Below are 23287 nucleotides of genomic sequence, written 5' to 3' on the forward strand. Positions count from 1 at the left end.
CGTATAAGTAAAGATTTTTGGGAGGTACCAGTACTTTGGATCCTGAGACTAAAATGCTTGAGAACTGAAATGATAGGCTATTTAGGTCCAATAGCCTAGTCTCGTCCACAAAACAAAAGAGTCAGACTTGGAGAAATTTCAGGCACCTTTGAGCTATTGAGCATTTATGGCTAAATATTATATCCAGTCACCAGTCTATTTGTGTAAGTAATGAAGAGAACATGGGCTTTGGAGACAGGATAGTCCTGGGTTTGAATTCTGATTTATAGTAATTTTTAGTTGTGTAAACTCAGGGAAGTTTCTAAACTTTTCTTAACCATTGATGTCTAATCTAAAAATGGTAAATGTGGTAATATATGTGTATATCTGAAGTTAGGAGTTAATGAGTGAAATCACAGGAAATAGAATTAAACGACTATTTTCCTTTGTTGTAGTTCTGTCATTCCTCCTGTTAATTCTTTTGTTCTCATTCTTACTGCCAGCATACTAGTTAAGGCCCTAGTCACTTCATGTTTGGTATAAATATAGCTTTTAAAATGAAGAATTAATTACGTCTAAAATAATTTGCATGGCATATATGCTATGAAGTGTTATAAAGGAAGCTGTGTTGACTACCCAACTTAAAAAAGGTTCTCCCTTTCTAATAACTACCCTCCTCAACCCAAATCTAATCACCATTTTGAATTAGTGTTTATTATTCCCTTCTTGAAAAAGTTAAAAAAATGTATTCCTAAATAATATAATCTCTCATTTTACCTGTTTCTGTATTTTATGAAAGGGACGTCGTACTGTGTGAGCTCTTTGTTACTTATTTTTTCTCATCAAACCTTTTGTCTCTAAGATTCTTTCTTATTGTTACATATAGCTTTGCTTCATTCATTTTCACTGCTATGAATAATTCAGGTGCTCAAAGGCAAAGGTTTTAATACCCCCCTTCTCTCTCCTCTCTCTCCTTCTCCCCTAACCTCTTTCCCCCCACTTCCTCACTCCCTCTCTTCCCCCTACTTTCTTCCTCTTCCCAATATCCAACGAATCACCACCCAGCTCCCTGCACTGGCATTGACTGTGGGTACCTGGTGCAGTCTGTGCTACCCTCTATCACTGCCTAGCTAGCTTGCTCCCTCTTTGCTTATTTCTCTGTTTCTTCTTTTAGCCACCATCTCCTTCTTTCCCATCCCTCTCCTTCTCTTTCTTTGTTTTTCCCTCCAGTGTTCCTCCACCCTTTCTGTACCCCCTATCTTCTCTCTCCCCACCCCTCCCCAACCTCTTCTTTTTCTCTGTTTATATTTGTTTTGTCTCTGCTCCCTTCCCCCCTCTCCCCTGTCTGTTGGTCAGACCCTCCATGGGCTCTCTTACTCATTTTCAGTCACTCTGTGTCTAGGTCTTACTCCAGTGGCCCACCTCTTTTCTTCCCCTTTCTAGCTTTATGTTTCCTCTTTTTGTTCTTAACACTCCTCCCTTTTGTTTTTCCTGTCTTCTTCTAGTTGAGTACCTTCAGGTTTACTACGAAAGATAGAAAGATGAATCCGGAACAGATCTTATCCTGAAAGAAGTTACTTTCTAATATGGGAGATAATACATGTACTGAAAGACAGGGCAGGAAGGAATAAGTGTCGTAGAAGAGAGATTCACAGTGAAAGGAGAGGGCCTTTGAGAGGTTTGTAGAATGGATGTCATTTGACTACAACCTTGAAGGGTTATAAATAAGATTTGGGTACGTAGAGACTGGGGTGATGAGAATCACTGGTGGAGGAATTGGCATAAGCAGAGGTGCATAGATGATTTCCCTGAGGGAAAAGCATGTGGAATTGTTTGGTTTGCTTGGGGGTGTGTAAAGTACATGAAGAAGAGCAGTAATGTGTCATATAGGAAATGTAGACTAGTATTTATTTAAGCAAGTATGATCCTGTAATAACTCTCATATTATATTCTTGGTCAAAAGTGGCTGTTAATTGTAAGCTCTCAGCAGGGATGAAGGGTTTTATACTTCGTCATATCTCCCGTAACTGTGCATAGTGCTGAGTGCTTGGCAGTTGCATGTTAAATATTTGTTTCAGGAAGGAGGAGGAAGAACTATGCCATCATTGTTTAGGGCTATTTGGTTCCACTGTCATGTGGCGCCATGCCACCCTGTGTGTGCCTTAGTGCCTCAGTCTTCTCTTATCCACGACCCAGGAAATAGCCGTAGCAGCTGTCTTTAAATTACTTATGTCAGAATCTATGTCTGTGTCTATCTGAGTCTATGTCAGAATCACACACAGTATGTTTTAGGGATTATCTCGTCAGAGGAACTTGGGATGTACATCTTCTAGTTTCTTGGACCCCACCTCAGAATCCTAATCTGAATCTCGTGGTATGTTCCTAGAAATCTGCATCTTAAAATAAGTCCTTCTTATGTACTCTAAATTTTGAGGGCCCCTCAGATTGTACAGGGAATTATTTTGAGTAACTTTTATAAAATTATCCCCTTCCCACTTTCACATTAAGATGCTAATAATAATAATATACTCTTTAGAAAGCATAATGAAGATAGAAGAAGTCTATGTAAATTAAATATGGACCCCAGTTATGACCCCTTAATATATTTTTTATCATAAAGGAAAATGTATTTTTTCTTTCTGGGAGCATATTTTAAGGCACAGAAAATGTTAAAGGAAGAAATATAAACTACTTTTCTTAGAAAGTATCTGAAATCAGTATTTTTTAGACTCAAATTTATACACAAGAAACCCAAAACAGGCTTTAAGTTTCCTGTGTGAATTTATATATATATAAAATTAGTTCATATTTTTCTTTACTCCAGTGACTTAGGGCTTTAAACAGATCTTAAAACCTTTGCAAGGAAAATAGTTACTTTATGGAGAGGCTTCTTTTGCCTACTTTGAGCCAAGAACCAGTCTTTGGCTCAAGTTTTAGGATTACAGTTATAAAATGGAGTAAACAGTGATTAAGTTCATGTAGAGTATTTTGTCTGAGTAAAACTACACCTGTCCCTTTTTGCTGTTAAAGTATACTTTAAAGAATAAGTGCTGAAGCTTTACTTTATGAGGGGGAAAAGAAAAACTTAAAGTTACAAGTTGCTTCTTGTGATTTTCACCTTTAATTTTAATGTTTCATAAATGTCTTTCAGTTTTATTTCTCTTTTATGAATTTTCTTCATTGATTAAAAAGCTTTTTTCTCTTTAATGAAGTTTATATAAAGTAATTAATTTGAATGTAACTATGTTAATTTTTTTGAATTTTAATATCTTGATATCTGTTTTTAAAGTAAAATGGAAAACTTATACTCTAAAGCTCTTCAAATCAATATTTAATAAAGTTTAGGATGGAGCTGAAGTGATTGAGTAAGTAGGTGAACAATTTGTAGCATGCTGATAAAAGTTCTGCTGAAATTATTGGAACCAAATTTTTTTCTCTGAAGATATTAATTCTAAAGGTTTACAAATATTTCAATGCATATAATACTGAAGTAATGTATATTTTTTCCTGTTTGCAGTCATTTAAAATCTTAGTATCACAGATTTATAACATGGTTCTTCATAAAGAACTGGTGTGTAAAAAACTAACATTGCAGAATTGGATAGCTTTTGCAGAGTTACATCAGGATACATGTAGCTGCTATAAAAAGCCAAAGAAACTCAATTGCAATTTTATTGTCCAGTTTGATAGATATCCTGCCACCTTTGTAGCAGGGAAGCTGTTTGTCACTGTATCCCTCTCCTCCAACAGCTGAACTAGGTTTTATAAGCAGTAATGGACTCTTCTAGTGTAACTGTACTTTGTGTGTTTTCTAGGTTTTTATTATTCCTCTTTTTCTTTACCTTTTTTTAATGCTTCAAATTGAACATTATCTTGAGTAATTAAATAATACTGTTTTCACTTGGTACGCTAAAATGCTTCTAGTCTTTAATTGAAATTTAGATTAAAGCATTTAATATATTCTGAATTGTAAGAACTGTCCAAAAACATTTTTTTCTAAACAGATAAAACTAAAACTGTGTTTTGTCTAGGCGGCCTATATTGCCAAGGTAGAATCGATCTATGACTTAAAATAATCAAGAAGTAAAAGTTTTTTTCACTTGACTTAAAGATATAATATGACTTAGATTTTTTTCCCCAGATGATAAATTTGGGGTAAAGTATTTAGTTATCTTGGATTATTTAAATTATCTTTAGATTTATTTGCTGTTAACAGTCTGATGAAATGGCTTAAACATAAATGTCAGTCATTTTATATAAGAAGAAAGTACAGTTTAGATTGGGTAAAAAGCATGTGGAAATCAGTTTTGTTAGAATTCACTAAGTGGTTTCTTAAAAGTATTTTTAAAAATCACAAGGTATAAACTGGCAAATATAAACATGCATGTGTTTGTATGTGTGAGTTTATGGTGTCTATGTAATAAAATTAAAAGCTAAGTATTCTTGTAAGAAATTTCAAGAGTTATAAAATTTTCATATTTCATGGATTGCCAGTATTTTATACTTAATTGCTAAAGTATTCGTTGGCTTCAAATTTTTTAAACAAATAGTATTTATTGTTTTTTTATTTGTACAATTATATGTGCTCATTGTAGGAAATGTGGAACCTACTGCAAATGTATACACACAAAATCCAGAAATCACCTCTTATCCAATCACCTGTGCATGACTTAATATTTTGGTGCAAGACTTTACAGTCTTCTGTATATAAATATACACATACATATAATTATTTTCTTATAAAACTATAATACTTATGTTATTTTACAGTACTCTTTCAATTAATGATACACTTCTTACATGAATTTAATGGCTGCATATTATTAGGTATATGTATATTGCATAATATTGTGGGAGAAGTAAAGTTAAGAACAAAAGCTGCAGCTTTGATGTAACGTCTGAATGCTATCAGACCACATGTAGTTCTAGGAAGGAATGATTGAATAAATGATTCAAGTTTACTTTTCATATTCTGGCATTCTCCAAAATTTTATTTGGAAAAATTGGTGGAGGTGATATTTTAAAAATCTATTGAGGTATTATAGTGTATTGCATATGCACTATAGTTTAATTTTCCCTTGGTTTTGAGCAGTGATGAGCCTGCGCCTATATAACTGTCTCTTATTTTGTAGGATAAATTCCTAAGGTTCGATTAGGAGTCTGTACATGTTTCTAAAAGTTTTAGTAGGTATTGCTAAGTTGCTATCTAAAAACTTGGGTATGAATTTATATTCTAGCTTTGCACAAGAGTACCTGTCTGGATTGTTCTTAAGAAAATAAAATTGGTCAAGATGAATCTTTGTAAAAACGAAAAGATTAGTAAGTTAGTAGCTGTGTGATACTATTTTATGTCGTTGTGCTTCCTATCTTCATGCATATAAAATGAGGGTTATGCTACCTGTCTTTTTAGGGTTGCTCTGAAGATTGTCTCAATATATGCCAGATGCTTAAAATAGTATACACCAAGCATTCTGTGTATCTCAGCTGTTGTGCAAGTATTTAAAAACATACCTGGTATTGCCCATTAAAATGAGCTTAACTTAGTATTTATTACGTGTATATTTTTAGGCATGTTGTGGAATAGGGAACAATTATTGATTAGATGGAAGTTTTCATACTTTAAAGAAGTTGGAGGGAAGAATATTTCTTTAAGTAAATTTCTTTTAAATTAATTCTAGAATGTTTCCATGTGTTAGTATGATTTATAGAGATTAAAAGAATACTAAGTTGGTTGGAAGGCTTTCTTTAAATTGCATCCTCACTTGGTGTTAATAAGGAAGTGTCGTTCAAAAATCATTTTATGAAAGAGTAAAGTTTGTTTTTATATTCACTAGCATTGCTTACTGAAAGGGGTGAGCTTCAGACCAAAAGTTGCAACTTTGATGTAACATCTGAATATCAGACCACTTAAAATTCTAGGAAGAAATAATTGAGTGAATTAATTTGCTTTTCATATTCTGGATTTCTCTAAAACTCTGTTCAGAAAAATTAGTGGAGGTAATTTTTAAAAAATACATTGAAATTAATTTAAAATATAGTTGAAGAGAACCAGAGTCAGACAATAGTTAAAGCAGTAAAATTAGATTTTATTCAGGAACTCTTGTAATAGGGGGAAAAAAAACTTGAGTGTAGAGATTGGCTTAATTCTGAATACAGCAAGGAGAAATGGGGATTTTATAGCCACGGAACAAGGTAGGAATGGGGGGAAGGGCTTCAGTAGATGGAAATTTAATAAGAGGAAACATGTGGGGTGGGGGAGATTCTGGTTAACCGGACTTTAACAGGACTCTTGCTGAAGACAGGCCAGGCTGATTAGATATCACCTGGGAGATGGTGGGGAATGAGGAACTGATCAGAAGTCAGTGTGAACAGATATTGAGGATGGGGGATTGTCTCTAAACTGACCTAGGATTCTTGCTGAAACTCAGAGCTGTAGGTCTGACGAGGATTCAGAGCAACCTTACTAAAATTTGGTTCCGGAGAGAGTGTTTGTCAATGTAAACAAAAATACAATTGTATTACTTTTAAATTTGTTTTTTTCCCTTCCTTGGCAGTTTGTATATAGGTATTTCCCATTTTTTGTTTTTCATTATTTTTTTTTGTAGTGGGTTTATTTTAAGCTACATATAAGTGGAATAGTAGGATTTACAAGTCAAATTCATTAGAAAATAACTTTGTAATTTGTCTGTGTTAAATCAGAGTTGCCTTCTAAAAAGAATTTTTATTTATTTATTTATTTGGCTGCGTTGCCTTTTAAGCAGTGAATAAATAAAGCTTGCCCTTACCTGTATGATAAAATTTTGATTCCTTCTCATGGTTCCCAAAGCCTTTAGTAGTCTATTACCTCCTTGCCATTAACACTGCTTACACTATTTTTATTGCTCGTCACTCCTAGAAATGCTTTAATGTTACTGCTTTACCAAATAACTTCAGTGCCTTAAATGAACCATGTTCTTTCACCATCCATTCTTACACATACCTTCTTAAATTCCTTCTGCATGGCATCTCCCCTTGCTCTTAATCCTTTTGTTTTCTCCATATGAGTAATCATTAATGAAGACCAAACTTAAATGTCAGCATCTTCTCGGTACTTCCATTTATTTCTAGGTACAATTAAGTAATTTCTGTATACTGCCAGTAGTATCTTGTATATATCTCTAAATTACACTTTGAATTACTTGAAAAGGTCTTTAAAACATTCCCAAAGGGCACACAAAAGGCATGAACAAATGGAAAAACATATTTCCTAGAATAGGAAGACTCAACATCATAAAGTTATAATAAATTAACATTTCTTTAGGTTATTTTATAAAGTTAATGAAATCCCAGGAAAATACTAATTAATCATTTTTTCTTTTGGTGGAGAAAAAACAGAGTAAGCTAATTATTAAGGAAATGTAAGACAAAATAAACAAGTAAAAATATCCAGGAAGACTCTGTAAAGAACAGTGAGGGGGACTAACTCTACTGAATAGTAAAATACATTACCAAATGTCAATAATTTAAAAAATGTAGTATTGACACATGAAGAGATAGGCTGACCAGGGGAGTAGAAGAGAAAGTCCAGAAATATACAAAGTTCCATATAAGACTTTAGTATATTATAAAGGGAAAACTTGAAGTAGTCCATAAATATTGTTGGAATAATAGAGGATTCATCTAGGGAAAAAAAGTTGGAGTACGAAGAAATTTAACCTATGGATCAATTAAATGGGCTGTGATGGGGGTGGAGGGAGAAACAAAAGTACTTGAAGAAAACACAGATAATTCTTCTGTAACCTTGGAGTGTGTAAGAATTTTCCAAGTATAATTTAGAATCTAGAACCATTAAAGAGAAAAAAAGACTATTTTTTTTGCTACATTAAAACATATAAAATCCTTTGTGACCAAAAACCAAACAATACCATAAGCAAAAGTCAAAAGGCAAATGACAAATTTGGGAAAACTGTTTAGGACCAGAGCAAAGATAACATTCCTAATATATAAAGTGCTCCTAGAAATAGATACGAAATGACAAACTAATAGAAAAATGAATGAAAACCATGATCAAACAACCCATAGAAAACTAAGTAAAAAGTACTTTAGATTTATGAAAAGACACTTCGTAAGGGACTGTAAATTAAAACTATCCTGAGATAGTTCACCAAGATATATTAAGTGACAAAAGAAACTGTGGAACAGTGTGTATAGTGGATATTAGTGAGTTAGACAAGTGGGAAAGTGAGAATTTGTATTTGTATGTATATGCACAAAAATACTCTGGAATGATACATAAGAAATTAATAACTGATTGTTGGGGAATTGTACAGGTGAGGACCAGTGGTGGGAGGGAGACTTTTACACTATATACTGTTTTATATTTAAATCATGTGAATTGTAGGACTTTCCTGGTGGCGCAGTGGTTAAGAATCCACCTGCCAATGCAGGAGACACGGGTTCGAGCCCTGGTCTGGGAAGATCCCACCTGTCGCGGAGCAACTAAGCTCGTGCGCCACAACTACTGAGCCTGCAGCTCTAGAGCCTGCGAGCCACAACTACTGAGCCTGTGTGCCACAACTAGTGGGGCTGTGTGTCTAGAGCCTGTGCTCTGCAGCAGGAGAAGCCACCACAAGGAGAAGTCAGCACACTGCGTTGACGAAGAGTAGTCCCCGCTCACTGCAACTAGAGAAAGCCCACACACAGCAACGAAGACCCAACGCAGCCAAAAATAAACAAATAAATAAATGAAAAAAAATCATGTGAATTGTAGAGTAGAAAAACTTTTCCTTGACTGTCTTAAGGTCCCTGGCAGGACACGAAAATTAAACTAACAAAGAGAGATTATTAGGAGAAAAGCATGTGCATTTATTTAATATGTTTTACATGAAATGGGAGTCTTCATAAGGAAGTGAAGACCCAAAGAAACGATTAAGCCTGAGCGTTCTTATACTAGGTTTGATGAAGGGTGGAAAGCCGTGGAAAAGCGTGGAAGGACAAAGGGTATGAACTAAGAGTAGTAAACTGGGGGAAAATCATCAAGGCCTGTTTATTCCGATTCCTCTCGGCGTACTTCTGTCTTTGAGATAAGGGTGCTCTTTTCCTCTGGGCTATAGGCACCTCTCACATAAGCTTCAGGGAGAAGGGGGAGATGAGAGAGTCCTTCTAGAACCTGGTGTTTCTATGATTTGCTTCGGGGAGGATGAAAAGGTCAGAGTCTTTTCTATACCTACTGTTTCTCAAATTCCTTCATCTTAAAATAGCGTGCCAATGTGCCATATTTTGGGGTAGTGTGTTCTGAATGCAAAGTATACTACCTATATCAAAAAATGTTTTTGAGCTTATTACATGATGAGTGTATAGCGCTTATTACATATGTGACTTGTTTTCCTCATGGGATTGTTTCTCTTTCCTTTGTTATCGAATGTATAATGTTGTTTTCATAACTAATTATTTTAGGCAGTTTTCTTAGGATAACCTAGGCTATATGCTTGATATCCCTTCAGTCAGGTTGTATTAGGGTAGCATTTAAGTGCTTAGGTTTGACCAGAACATTTAGATTTGTAACCAGGATACTTTGCATAAAATAGATCAGTAAATATGTGTAAGCTTATAAATATTTATAATTTGATTTTAACTGTTATATCTTTTATACCATTATTGTTGTAAGCTGTTGCAACAAAGTCTGTGTAAAAGATCTCCTGTTGTGTGGTGGTGATCATTTTGAGCTATGCTTATTGATATTCCATATGGGAAGATTCAGCAAGTTTTATTTTTATTATTTTTTTAATATTTATTTATTTGGTTGCACCAGATCTTAGTTGTGGCAGGTGGGCTCCTTAGTTGTGGCATGTGAACTCTTAGTTGCAGCATGCATGTGGGATCTAGTTCTCTGACCAGGGATTGAACCTGGGCCCCCTGCATTGGGAGCGTGGAGTCCCATCCACTTGCACCACCAGGAAAGTCCCTCAGCTATTTTCAAAGAAAAATATATCTTATTTATCAACTGTGGAAAACTTGGTAACCTAAGAATTAGAAGTTAGCATATCATATACAGCTGGTATTTCCAAAGGAAAATAACATACAATGAAAGAGATATATTTGCTTCCAAAAAGAAAGCCAGTTTCTAAACATTGCTAACATTTAAAAGTCTAAATTTTACAGGTTAAATTTTTTAATACATGGATTAATAATGTTAATCTCTTGATATATTGCATTCATCTTTTATGTCCTAATCAGTAAATTTGAATGTCAATTAAATTGAAAGTAATGGCTGAAGAAATGTTATAGTTATTAGCTTATGGGTATCTTTAGTAGTTTATAGAAGTACTTTCCAAACATTACAAACAGCTATAGATTAGCTATCTAATGATTGTAAACATTAATAACTAGTCTTTTAGCTGAATAATTTAGAACAGTATCTGCTAATTAATTAGGAATTATCAGTCACAAATACCTTTAGGAGAACGGTATCAAAAACATAACAACAGTGATAATTACTCAGTTGCCATTTAGCTTTTCGACTATTGGAATAAATTAAAAGGAGATTTAAAAATCAACTTCAAAAATGTGAAAGCATTTCTAATATTCATATTTACAAAGGAAAGAGTTGGTTTGCTTAGGAAAGACAAAGCACTATTTTGGTACAGATTTGACTGCAAATCTGTTTATCAAAAAAGAAATATATTCCTTGTGGCACATTAAGAATGTACTTTATGAAACTGTACATTGCTTTGAATTGAAATATGTATTATAGAAACCATCTTCTTGTGCTTGAAAAATTAATGTTAAATACTACCTTTTAACCTATCTTTTCCAATGGACAGTTGAAAGTTTGTCTGCTGGTTATGAATGTAGTTAGAATTGAGAAAGAAATATATTACACAGACCTATATTTCACCTTTAGAATGAATGGTCTCTTATCAAATGGTTGAAAGACTAACTATGATGACAGTCATGGAAATTGTAACTTAAGTGAATACTAGTAAGAGCATCATGGAAACAAATCTTTAAGAGAGAGTTTGTGATAGCAAAAATATGTATCTTCTGTTGGCCCTTAAGGGGACATGAAAATCCAAGAGGAGTTCCTCAGATTGTTTATAAACCACAGGAAAGATCAGCTCTATATAATTGACTATATGCTATTGCTACAGTAAGGTGTTATAAAGCTTTTGTTTCTATGATACCACTACGTTAGTAACCTTAATAAAAGCATTAACATAAAAGTGTGAATGAATTTTTTTAGGACTCTTACCATTTTACACATTTTTTTCTGTTAAGTTTGTATCCTATTACCTAATAAGAAAAATAATATATATATATATATAGTAGTATTTAGACGTAAGCTTTGGAAATGTCCATTAAATCCCTGTTGTACACCATTTTAGGATGATGATTGACACTCATCATAAAAATACATTGGTCAGGTATAGTCATAGGATTTTGAAATTTTACTGTACTGTTTTAACATCTTGGATGCGTTTTATAGTGGCAGTAATGTAGCTTCTAACCCTTCAGTTTCAAGTCTGTTTTATTCATTCTTCAAAACAGTGCTCTTTAGTATAGGAGCATACTTGGTTTTGAAATGGATTGCAGTGTTTTTGCTGATAACTTTCTTTTGTGATAGTTATATTAGTTGAACTAGGGAGGTGGCAGTCCCCCCTCACATTAGGAGTATCACTTGGTCTTGTCATAGGATGAAAACTTATCCTTACTCTACTAATTATCTAGTGTCTCAGTTTATTTGGATTTATTTTTAATTTCAATCACTAAAAGTTGTAATTTTTTATTTGCATTCCGCTGCTTCAAAACTTTGTTGATTTTTACTTATGTGTTTTTCCAGACATTTGCAGTGGTTCTGTTTCTATCACTTGGTACTTTGTGATGTTGGCTCAGAATACACTTACATTGTTAAAACATTTGTGATTCTTTTCACTTAATGCCCCGTTTCATCTTTCATTATTATTATTATTTATAAATTTACTTATTTATTTTATTTTTGGCTGCGTTGGGTCTTCGTTGCTGCGCACGGGCTTTCTCTAGTTGCAGCGAGCCGGGGCTACTCTTTGTTGTGCTGCTTGGGCTTCTCATTGTGGTGGCTTCTCTTGTTGTGGAGCCCAGGCTCTAGGGCGTGTGGGCCTCAGTAGCTGTGGCACGTGGGCTCAGTAGTTGTGGCACACGGACTTAGTTGCTCTGCGGTATGTGGGATCTACCCGGACCAGGGCTCGAACCCATGTCCCCTGCATTGGCAGGCAGATTCTTAACCACTGCGCCACCAGGGAAGTCCTCATCTTTCATTATTTAAATGTAATTGATTCAGTCTTATTTCCACATGTCTGTGATCATCCAGAATTATTCTGAGTAGTTTTTCGGATGTTCAGAGGTTACATCTTGGAGCCAAGCACATAAGCTGAAACTCTCACTGAGACAGGAGACAGGGCACCATCATTCTTGATGTTCATGTTTGAAAGAAATGTCTCCAGTGCCCCCAGGAAAGATATCCTAGGGATGCTAAACTAGAAAGAGGTTTATTATCTTTTAAAAAGATTTACATACATCTCCAGTTACCAGAGAAAGTATTTGCAACTTCAGGTTTTCTAAAGGAAATGCTAAAGAGGAGAGAGGGAGTATTCTTTCCCTTTTTGCACCAGGGAAAATTTAAAATATGAAATCTTCTAGGTCTGTATTTACCCTTGTACTACCCATTTTAGAGAGGAAAAATATGAGCAGCAGAGAAGTCAAGTGACTAGTATAGAATCACATAAGAGAAATGAAAAACGTGTTTAAGAGTTAGATGAGGAGCTCTCCCAGGTAGTAGAACCAAAAGACAAAGGGATGAAAAATAGAGAAATGGTAAGAAAATTAGAGGACCAATCAGTGCAATCTCAAAAAATAGAAATCTTGGAAAGGGAGAACAGGGGTAAAAGCGGGGAAGAAGGTATAAAGTATTCAAGAAAATTTCCCAGAACCAACGGATATTTGTTACTAGACTGGAAGGGCCCAGTGGGTATATTTAGCACAGTGGATCAGAATAGACCGGTGGCAAGAATCATTGTGGAATTTCAAAGCACTAGGAACAAGAGAGGACTTCATAAAATTTCACGAAAAAGAACAAAATAAGTCGTATGAAGAATCAGGAATCAGAAAGATCTCAGACTTCCCAACAGGAAGCACAGAAATAAGAAGGCAGTGAAGAAATACCTTTCATATTCTGAAGGTAAATGTTTTCCAACCTACAATTTTATCTGACTTTTAAGTTTGAATGTAGAATAAATTTACTTTTATAGGTCTCAAAAATTTCAAGCAGACACTGGAGGATATACTGCACCAAAAGGAGAGAATAAAACAAAGAGGAAGATATGGGTTATAGGAAACAGGAGAAAGATGAAGGGGATCTCCAACACTGTAGTGAAGGGAGGTCCCAGAATGGCAGCTGTGTAGCAGACATATGACCGTCCATCTAAACTGGAATAGTTTGACTTAAGATACAGATATAGGGGGAGCTATTATTATTGAAATGCCAGATGCCTTTGTAACATCTTTTTAAAGCCTGAGGACAAATTACCCACATGAGATGGGCTCATGTTCTCATGACTACTTGTCTTCACCATGTGGTGATTAGTTCCTGTTCTCTCTAGTTCTGCTGCCTGGATCACCTGAAGATTCTCACTTCACCCCTCAAAAATGTGGTCTGCTTTGTCCTGCTTCTGAGAGTAGAATAGTGAGCTTAGAATTGGACAATACAATATAAAATAGTTTTCTTCTTGGACCTTACTTATGCCAAATACCCAGTACCTGGCCCCCACTAGCCCTCATAGATTCTCTTATCCTGTATATTTCCCAGTGTTTCCTAATGACCTTGCCTATAGACTTCCCGGAAATAGCCTTATATATCCTCTTAGAGAAGCTGGAGCCGGCTCCAATACACAGATTCTGTGTAGCTTGTCTTCTCCTTGGAGCCTTTCTTTGTTGTGGCAATATTGGCCTTTCTTTTACAAAACTAGCTAGGTTTATGGTATACTTAGTTTCTTAGTTTTTAGGTAGTAAAGCTATTAAAAAACAAGTAGGAAACAGTTAATAGAAATGCCAGGATACTGATTTCCTCTTGATAGGGGTGGGGAGATTGGGAGCACAGTTGGGGATGCGCACATAGGGGAATTGTGAGGTAGTAATAGTGTTCTGTTTCTTGATGTGGGTATAGGTACATGAGATTAAAAAATTACTCTTTAACCTGTACTTATAGATTGTATATATTCATGTTTATTAATACAATCCTTAATTTGAATAAAATCAAACCCAATGATTATTCAAAACTAAACTCATTCTATAAGACTTTTGTATTATACATTACACGTGTATCAGAATAAAATTCAGCCTTTAACATAGTCTGTACTGCTCTCTAATCATGATCTAGCCAATGGCTGCATCTTTGACTTTATCACCTACAGTTCTCTGTGTGCTGGGTTCTTATTGTTTCTCAAACGTACGGAGCTTATTTTGGCTCCAGGGCCTTTGCATTTGTTCTTCCTTCGGCCCGAAAGTCTTTTCGTTACATGATATTCATGTAACTTGCTCTCTCACTTTATTCTTGTCTCTGTTGAAACATAACATCTCCAGAGACCTTTCCCAGTTACCCTAGTAAAACATACCCTCCCATCTAGATTGTCATCTTCAGTTATTCTCTATCTCCTTTTTTTCTTCAAATCTCTTACTATTACTTGACATTATCTTATATATTTACATGTTTATTTTCCATCTACTCCATTAGAATATAAGCACCACGAAGGTAGGAACATTTTGTTTTTCATCACACAGTGTCTGGCATACTGTAGATGTTCAGTAAAGTTTTCTTGAATGAATAAATGAAGAATTGGTCAATTAAAATAAAGAACATCGTTCAAAGAAGATATCAGCCTTCTGGGTGTAAAAGAAATTGATATTTTGTTAATGTCATTGTGCCATTTTACTCTTTAGTGTTGAATACGTGCATTTCATTTTGAAATATTCAAAAAGGTTCCCCACATATTTAAAATTAGGAAAATGTTTATTTCCTAAACATTTTTATTTTTAGCTATACCACATTATGGCAAGAATGTACTGTATATGTAATGAGCAAAGGCTAGTTAATAGCTATGGAAGGAACTGTGTACATCGTGCATTATTTATAATTTTGTTTGCCTTGTATCCACGTGGATACACATCTGTGATTCAAAAAGGCCTGTGAATCTTTGGGCATGAAAAATCATCTTTTTTTGTTATCATCTACTACCATCCTCCTATACTAGGGCTCAATAAAGGTTTGTTGACTAAAAGGTTCAATTTACTATATATGTTATAATAATATAGGTTACATAAACAAACAATTCCAGCATTGATAAACTATAATTATGCTTATACCTTCTGTATGTATTATACTTTTATTTTTTTGAGAGGTGTTCCCATTGAAATTCACTAGCAGCAGTCACATAATGGTGGCTATAATATAATAATGCTTGATGAGATAAGAAATTCATAAACCTTTTGACATTGAAAATCACAGCACTGTCTTTTATACTTTAACCGTAAAAGTTTTCCATTTATTTGGATAAAAGTCTAATAAGCATGATATGAGGATGTTCAGTGCTGAATACATGGTAATCTCTTACATACAGCATACAAGTGGAATGAATGGTTGTGTAGATGGATGAACTGGAACTTTCAGACCATTTGTGATCAGTTCAACTTTGAAAATTATGGTTGACCTTAGGGAAAGGGTTGGATCTTTTCATTTCATTGCTAAAAGAATTTATATTCTTTAGCTTAGTAAGAGAAAGTTTTAGTAGCTTAATACATATATAAAGAGCTGCTATAATATATATAATATCTAAGTGTGTGATTTGCATCATATATGAAGTGAACATAATTGGTATTTTTTATCTCTGCCGAGAATAAATCATGGGGAAATGGGTTTTCATTGCATTTGAAACAATATATTATGTAGTGCACAAAGCACTTCCCAATGGTAAATACTTAGATCCTGGTACAAGTTATAGAAGTCAGTAGAATATAATGTACTCTTTTCCTACATTATATGTCTTTAAGAATAGGCTAAATAACTATATTCTTGTTATTGTTTGATGCCATGCTACCTGTTAGCATTAAGATTAGCTATAAGTTTTTGACTGTTTAGATTTTTGTGATTGACTTACCTTTTGTTTATCATTCTATAAATAAAGATATTATAGGAGAACTGTCTTACTGCATTATATAAACCATATATTTGAAAAATTAAATATTTTTATGTTCTGTATGCTCTGTTCTTTCTTTCTTTTTTTTGCATGTTTTGACTGCTTGTATGTTTTTCATGTAGGTCACTTTTGAAATACATAAAGAAAACCTTGCCAATATATTTAGGGAACACCAGGGAAAAGTTGATGAAGAAATAGGGCAGTGTTCTTCAAGTCCAGTTCAAGCAGTCTCTGGCATTAGCAGGGATGTTAATGTTTCAGTAGGACCCCAGCAATCGGATACAAAGGATTCTCCTCCTTCTTCTCATATCACCAGAACTAGTGATGAAAAGTCAAGCATTGGGAAGACAAGTTCAGTAGAATCTGCATCCATTGTTGAACTGCAAACTCACAATACATCTAATGAAGAAAGGACAACTGTGCAAGAAAATCAGGAGTTACTGGATGAAGTCCCTTTAGAAGAAACACTGAAAAATGAAACGACTAATGCAGAGAGTTTAGAAGGATCTTCTGACATAATAGAAGCTGTGACTGTTTCCTCTGATTCTTTTAAAACAACTGGCAAAGATATAATGACTGTCAATGAAGTAACTGCTTCCATAAGTTCTCCTTCAGAAGAGGATGCTTCAGAGGTGCCAGAATTATTGGATAAGTCTGTAGTAGAGGAAGAAGAAGATGATGATTATGTAGAACTGAAGGTAGAAAGTATTCCTACTGAGGAAGCCAGTCTACCTACAGAGCCCCAAGATAACAGTTTGTCTCCAGCTGCTTCTGAAGCCAGTGAAAGAATGGACATGTTTAGTAATGACCACAAGTTAATATTTCAAGAGGATCAACCTGTAAGTAAGAAACAAACTGACACTGAAACTCGAGATCCTAAAGATTCTGCAGTCTTGACTATGACAGCATCAGGGTCTTCAGCTACCTCACCAGGAACTACTGCTTCCCAAGCAACTGTTCAATCAGATGTTGGTCAGATGCTGGAGGTAGGGGAGAAGACTAACCTCGCCGGAGAAACCAAACTACATAGTGATTCTAATAGTAGTACCTTCGAGTCTCCTACTACTTCTGAGCAGAGGATTGCTAAGTTGGATGCTTCCAGTGTTGCTACAGATACTGAGAGATTGGAATTGAAGGCCACTACAAACATGGAAGCATCTCAGCGTCATCAGCCTGTGCTTGAGGTGATTATATTTATTATCTTCTTGAAGTGTATTTGCATTGAGTTGAAATAGAACAAGTGTATAGACTTAGATTTTATTTTATTTTATTTTGGAATTGGTTCATAACCTATTTGCAATTACATAAATGCAGTGAATGTGAAGATTATTATCTTTAGCACAGGGTTTGGCTTTCAGTATGAGTTTGTTAAATGGCAGCTTTTATTATTATTTTCACCACAGTATCATCAAAAGTTACTACTTTCAAGTTTCAGTGTTAGTGTATTTTTAGCTTATAAAGCAAACATTGGAAATACTTTTACCCTTTATTTGATGACCCAGTCACAGTTAGGACGTTAGTTTTTAAGCAGAATCTAGGACTACCTTCCTGCAAAACCACCTGCCAGTGTGTAATTTTAGGTACAAAGTATGTGGTTTAAAATTGTTCCATGAGGTCTGTTTACTTTTTTAAGAGACAGGAGCCTTTGTGCGATCCAGAGACACAGCTTTCTTCCTTACCAGTGTCTCAGAGAGATTCATGACACCACTGTGGGTGCATGTTGTCATTTCTCACTTTAATCAACTCTTACTGCTCCTCCTCCAACTCTGTTTTTTTTTTTTTTTTTTTTTTTTGCGGTACGCGGGCCTTTTACTGCTGTGGCCTCTCCCGTTGCGGAGCACAGGTTCTGGATGCGCAGGCTCAGCGGCCATGGCTCACGGGCCCAGCCGCTCTGCGGCATGTAGGATCCTCCCAGACCGGGGCACGAACCCGTGTCCCCTGCATCGGCAGGCAGACTCTCAACCACTGCGCCACCAGGGAAGCCCTCCTCTTCCTTTTTTTGTTGGCTTGGTCTTCATTCTGTTGTCTTTATTTTTGTTTTTTCTTAATTCTAGCCAATTTATAATCCAGCTATGGCTTTTCTTTTATGTCAGTGTTCAAAACCAAAAGCTTCCTGATTCCTTTATAAAATGTTGCATTAGCTGGTGATAATACTAACATGGTTCCTGGCCAGTTACTGCTGCATTGTGCTGATTTTGCATTTTTTATATCTTTGCTTTAAATGTATTAATGTTATTACTCATTGATAATTTTTCTCTGATTTAGTCCCTTAGTATCTTAAAATGTGAGTATTTGTTAGATGAATTACATAGAAGCTATTAAGTTATTAATGTCTACCTTTGAAGTTGAACTGATTTTATTCTTTTTAACTTTCTCTATTAGATGTCAAGGCAACAGGAGCAACCAGGGCAAGGAACAGCACCAGATGCAGTTAATGGACAAAGGAGGAATTCCAGATCTATGTTCCGTATTCCAGAGTTCAGATGGTCTCAAGTGCATCAGCGTTTGCTCACTGATCTATTATTTTCAATAGAAACAGACATACAGATGTGGAGAAGGTTTGTCCATATGTTTATTATAGAAGATGTATATAAATTTTAGTGTTTGTTTTCAAAGAAATTTATATAGTTGACATTTTGCAATTAATTTCAGTCATTTGCTTAAAAAGTAGGTTATAAGTTATTTCTGTGGTAGGGTTTTATTGAATTAATGTTTATTCTCATATAAATGAGGTACCATATTTAGAGTATAAAAACTTGAAAATTTTTCTTTTAAAAAATTCACTGTGTACTTTACAGCATATAATATAGCATATAATTTGCCTGAATGTAGGTCTACTGACTGGGTTTATTTCTAGAAATAGTAAAAAAAAGAAAATTGGGATTTATGTAAAACATCTAATTTTCCATTGTATTTTTAGTATAAAGAGTCTGTGTATTTCAGATTATCCTCCATTGTATGATTTATGATTTTAAAAGTGCCTGATGTGTTTATTGTTATTTGTATACTACTCTTATTCTGTTTAAGAACATTTCATGGCATTGTCTAAGAAAACGTTATTAGAAAATTCATTTTTTATAGCACATTTAGCACCATTTACCTCTTAGTTTTTGCCACTTCTTAATTTTGGTCCTAGTTAAGGATAATTTAGTTCAACTTTTATATTAAGTGTAAGATGAATAGTGTTAACATTTCAGCACTGAAAAAGGGCATGTGTAGTAACTGCTGATATGGAATGGTCTACATCTTCTAAGGAAGTATACACCCTCCTCCAAAATGCCTGCTGCATCATTATCTTTCCTCAACTTTCAAGATGAAGCAAAAGCACCTTCTTATCCTCCCTCCCCTCAAGTAGGCAAACTGTGATTTCCATTTTTTAGCTTTATCAGTAAACATCATTTATCTTTGGACAGCCATTCAACAAAGACAGTAATGGACTTCGTGAATAGCAGTGATAATGTCATCTTTGTACACAACACAATTCATCTCATCTCTCAAGTGATGGACAATATGGTCATGGCTTGCGGGGGTATACTGCCATTGCTTTCAGCTGCTACATCGGCTACAGTAAGGACTTAACTACTATATAAAGTTGGTGTGAAAACATGACTTATGCATTCTTATTGATTAAAACTTGAATGTGGTTGTTACTATGCATCATAGGTTCTGTAATTCAAAAGCAACAGAATCCTTTTGTAATTACTTGAAAGGACCTTAGAATCTGTTCCAGGAATGAAGGGACTAAAAAGAATGTTTAATTATTAGGGATGAATTAGTTAGTGAAGAATATGACTGACAGTGTTTCACCTGTATGTATGCTTTTTTTTTAGATGAAATGATAAGAAATCCCTCTGTTGAAGTAGATTTGTGAAAGCCTGGCTTTTTGTAAAATTTAGAAATCTGTGGAATGTATCTCATAAAATTGGATTTTTATCAGAATATAAATGTAAATGTCAAACTTTATTCCTTACAGCATGAGCTGGAGAATATTGAACCTACTCAAGGCCTTTCAATAGAAGCCTCTGTGACATTTTTGCAGAGACTAATCAGCCTTGTGGATGTTCTTATATTTGCAAGTTCTCTTGGCTTTACTGAAATTGAAGCTGAAAAAAATATGTCATCTGGAGGAATTCTGCGGCAGTGTCTCCGACTGGGTGAGCTGTTAAAACCCATTACTTAGGAATTTACTTAAAAAATTTTCAGTGATCCAGACATATTAAATTGAACATTTTCTTTTTCCTGTTGGTGGGAAAAAGTGTGCTAGGCAATTTGTCTTATGCTACTTTTTAGCCTCCAAAGAGTGAAGGACTGTGTATGTACTGGCTATAGTAGTACTTGTGAAGGTAATAGAGGAGGAGGACGTGTTTTGAAAATTCTGCATTGATTCTGGTCAGCATTACTTCTTCTCCGCCCACCCCCAACCCCCCAATCTCTTTTTGCTTTAAAGTAGTGCTTCTCAAATTTTAAGATGATTCATACACATGGATCACCAAAGGATCTTGTTGAAATGCTGATTACATTGTACAGGTCTGGGATGAGACCTAAAACTGCCTTTCTAGTAAGTCCCAGGTAATGCTGATGCTGCTTCTCTTAACAAACACACTTGAGTAGCAAGGTTCTAAACTAGCATCATTCAAGTATAGCCTTTATCCAAATAAGCTGTGATAATTTGTTAAAGCAGTTAGTAAGATTATTAAATCTCTGTTCTTCTCCTGGAGGCAGTTGTTCCTTAGGTGAAAGTTAAAGTAAATTAAACGAAGTTTTAGTGATATCTGAACTTCCTTAGGTGAAGAAGAAATTTTTTTCTCTATGCAGAAGGTGTCCTGTATCTAGTCGTAAATACTGAGACTTTGTTAATGATTTGCTTATTAAATGGAGAGAAGTAGGTGGAGAAACGGGTACCAAAAAATGGAAGCAAAATCTTTAGGAACCATGGCCATATGAAGACAAATTAGAAATAAGGCACCTATGAAAATATAATACCAACAGTGGAAAATCTGATTAGTTAATGAAGTATTTCCCCATATTTAGCAAGAATATCTGTTACTTAAACAGATGTACTTACATTTTTTTTGGTACAATAATTATTTTTACTCAAAATGCTATTCAAAGTACTTTTAAACTTAGGATGCTCTAAAGGACTTGGTATACTATTTTTAGGGAGTTTTTAAAAAATTTTAATTGAGAGAGATTGAAACGGTAAGCACAACAAAACAGAAGCTATCATTTATTGACTACTGTCATATGTCATTGCTGATTTTCACGAGTCACCAATCATTTTCTTCCAGTCATTCATTCATTTGTATTTTCTTCCCTTTTTTCGTGAGGAAAATTGAGATCAAAGAAATTAGGAAATTTGCCAAAAATTTAAAAGCTATAAATTGGTAGAGCTGGAATTTGAATATAGTTTAACTAATGTTCCTACTCTTTCTGTTATAGGATACACCCTTAAACTTTATCTCAGTAATATAATTAAAATATTTAGAACCCATTGCTTTTGTATATGCCATTTTTAAAACCTTTCCACTTTCCTAAAAAGAGTGCACTTTTGGAATTGAAAGTACAAGACTACACTAGCAGTACTTCACTATACTCAAGAAGTATTAGATTCAGAAGCTAGGGGAATACCGTATCTCCCTCATTTTCATAACTGGAGAAGAAAATAAGGAAATAATTCAGTGTACTCCAGCACCACATGTTCTCCTTGTTCAGGATCACTTAATAGAATATGGTAAGCTTGGTAAAGAGTCCAGATGTTTTTGTTTTTTTAAAAAAAATAAGTAATTAATTTATGGCTGCGTTGGGTCTTCGTTGCTGCGTGCGGGCTTTTCTCTAGTTGTGGTGAGTGGGGGCTACTCTTCGACGCAGTGCACAGGCTTCTCATGGTGATGGCTTCTCTTGTTGCAGGCTCTAGGCTTCAGTTGTTGTGGCAGGCAGGTTCTAGAGCGCAGGCTCAGTAGTTGTGGCGCACGGGCTTAGTTGCTCCGCGGCATGTGGGATCTTCCCAGGGCATGAACCCGCGTCCCCTGCATTGGCAGGCAGATTCTTAACCACTGTGCCACCAGGGAAGTCCCAGTCCAAATGTTTTGATCCCTGGTCTCCTCACTCCTGTTTTCCTGAAGTTGGGGTTGAGAAGGTAGGATGGCAACGGTAAGAAGAAACTGTGCTACTGAGATTGATTGATACTAGGCATTCAAATGTGGTTTTTAACTTTGTAATGCAGACCAAACTTGATTTTATGCAACATGTGACGAAAGTAGTGGAAGAGTTATTTTCCTGGGCCTGACTCCAAATTTGACAGAGTTGTATTCCATATTCTCTCTCCCTCCCTTCTTCACTGTGTTCCTTCCCTTTTCCCAACTGTTGTTGCTCTCTTTCAGCACCTTTCTCAATACTTTCCCTTTTCAATTCTGTGTGTGCTAGCCATATGATAGTCTGGTGACAGTTAAGGTCGTTATCACTTAAGTTTGCTATTTTGTTCCTAATTTGCTCTCTCACTCTTGTTGAGACAAATACCTTCAGTGCTACCAAATTGGTTGGGAATTGAGATGATTACATTATATCAATCAATTCATAGTCAATTGTGTATTACCTAATTTATTACTTAAAATTCGAAATTAATTTCTAAATAACTTGAGTTAATTGCCTAAGTGAGATGTTTAGAGAGGTAATTTTAGACTGTATATTAATCACAATCTCTTTTTTGTCCCCCGCCTTTTAAACAGTTTTAGCAAGTTTCTAGTTTAACTATTGTACTTTAATGAAGGTAATAGAAGGTTATTTTACCCTGGACTAGTTGATGGCAATGTGATTTACTTTCTACTTTCTTACACCTTCAAAAAAAGTTCTTTTCTTCCCTATCTTTTCCTCCATAGAAGATTATTTCAAGTAGCTTATGTGAGACCTAAAGAAACAGTACAGTGTTTATTAAGGTTCCTGAACTGATTCTCTTCTAGCAGTGGACCCTAACAGAGTAGCTAACAAAGTCAGAAAACAAACAGTGGGTGATAAAGCCCAGGGACATTTTAGAAATTTGCTGAAGGTAATGTTTCAAATCTTATGTAACTCGTATAGGTGAGTTTTGTCAGTCTCATAATCTTAAATAT

The 23287-nt window shown here is 35.0% G+C and overlaps 1 protein-coding gene across 4 annotated transcripts in view; it reads left to right on the top strand.

The window, feature by feature from the left end:
• Positions 1 to 23287, top strand: part of LRBA (LPS responsive beige-like anchor protein) — a 748688-nt gene that overhangs the window by 154239 nt on the left and 571162 nt on the right. For all 4 annotated transcript variants that reach the window (XM_022599722.3, XM_022599721.3, XM_022599723.3 and 1 more), the window contains 4 exons: positions 16304 to 17365; positions 18564 to 18739; positions 19595 to 19748; positions 20155 to 20335. In XM_022599722.3, coding sequence (XP_022455430.1) covers positions 16304 to 17365; positions 18564 to 18739; positions 19595 to 19748; positions 20155 to 20335 — 1573 coding nt within the window. The remainder of the gene's footprint in view (positions 1 to 16303; positions 17366 to 18563; positions 18740 to 19594; positions 19749 to 20154; positions 20336 to 23287) is intronic.

The sequence above is a fragment of the Delphinapterus leucas genome, chromosome 5 (assembly GCF_059928025.1).
Source record: "Delphinapterus leucas isolate spDelLeu-1000000601 "Yukka" chromosome 5, BTC_Dleu_Yukka2, whole genome shotgun sequence".
NCBI classification, from domain to species: Eukaryota; Metazoa; Chordata; class Mammalia; order Artiodactyla; family Monodontidae; genus Delphinapterus; species Delphinapterus leucas.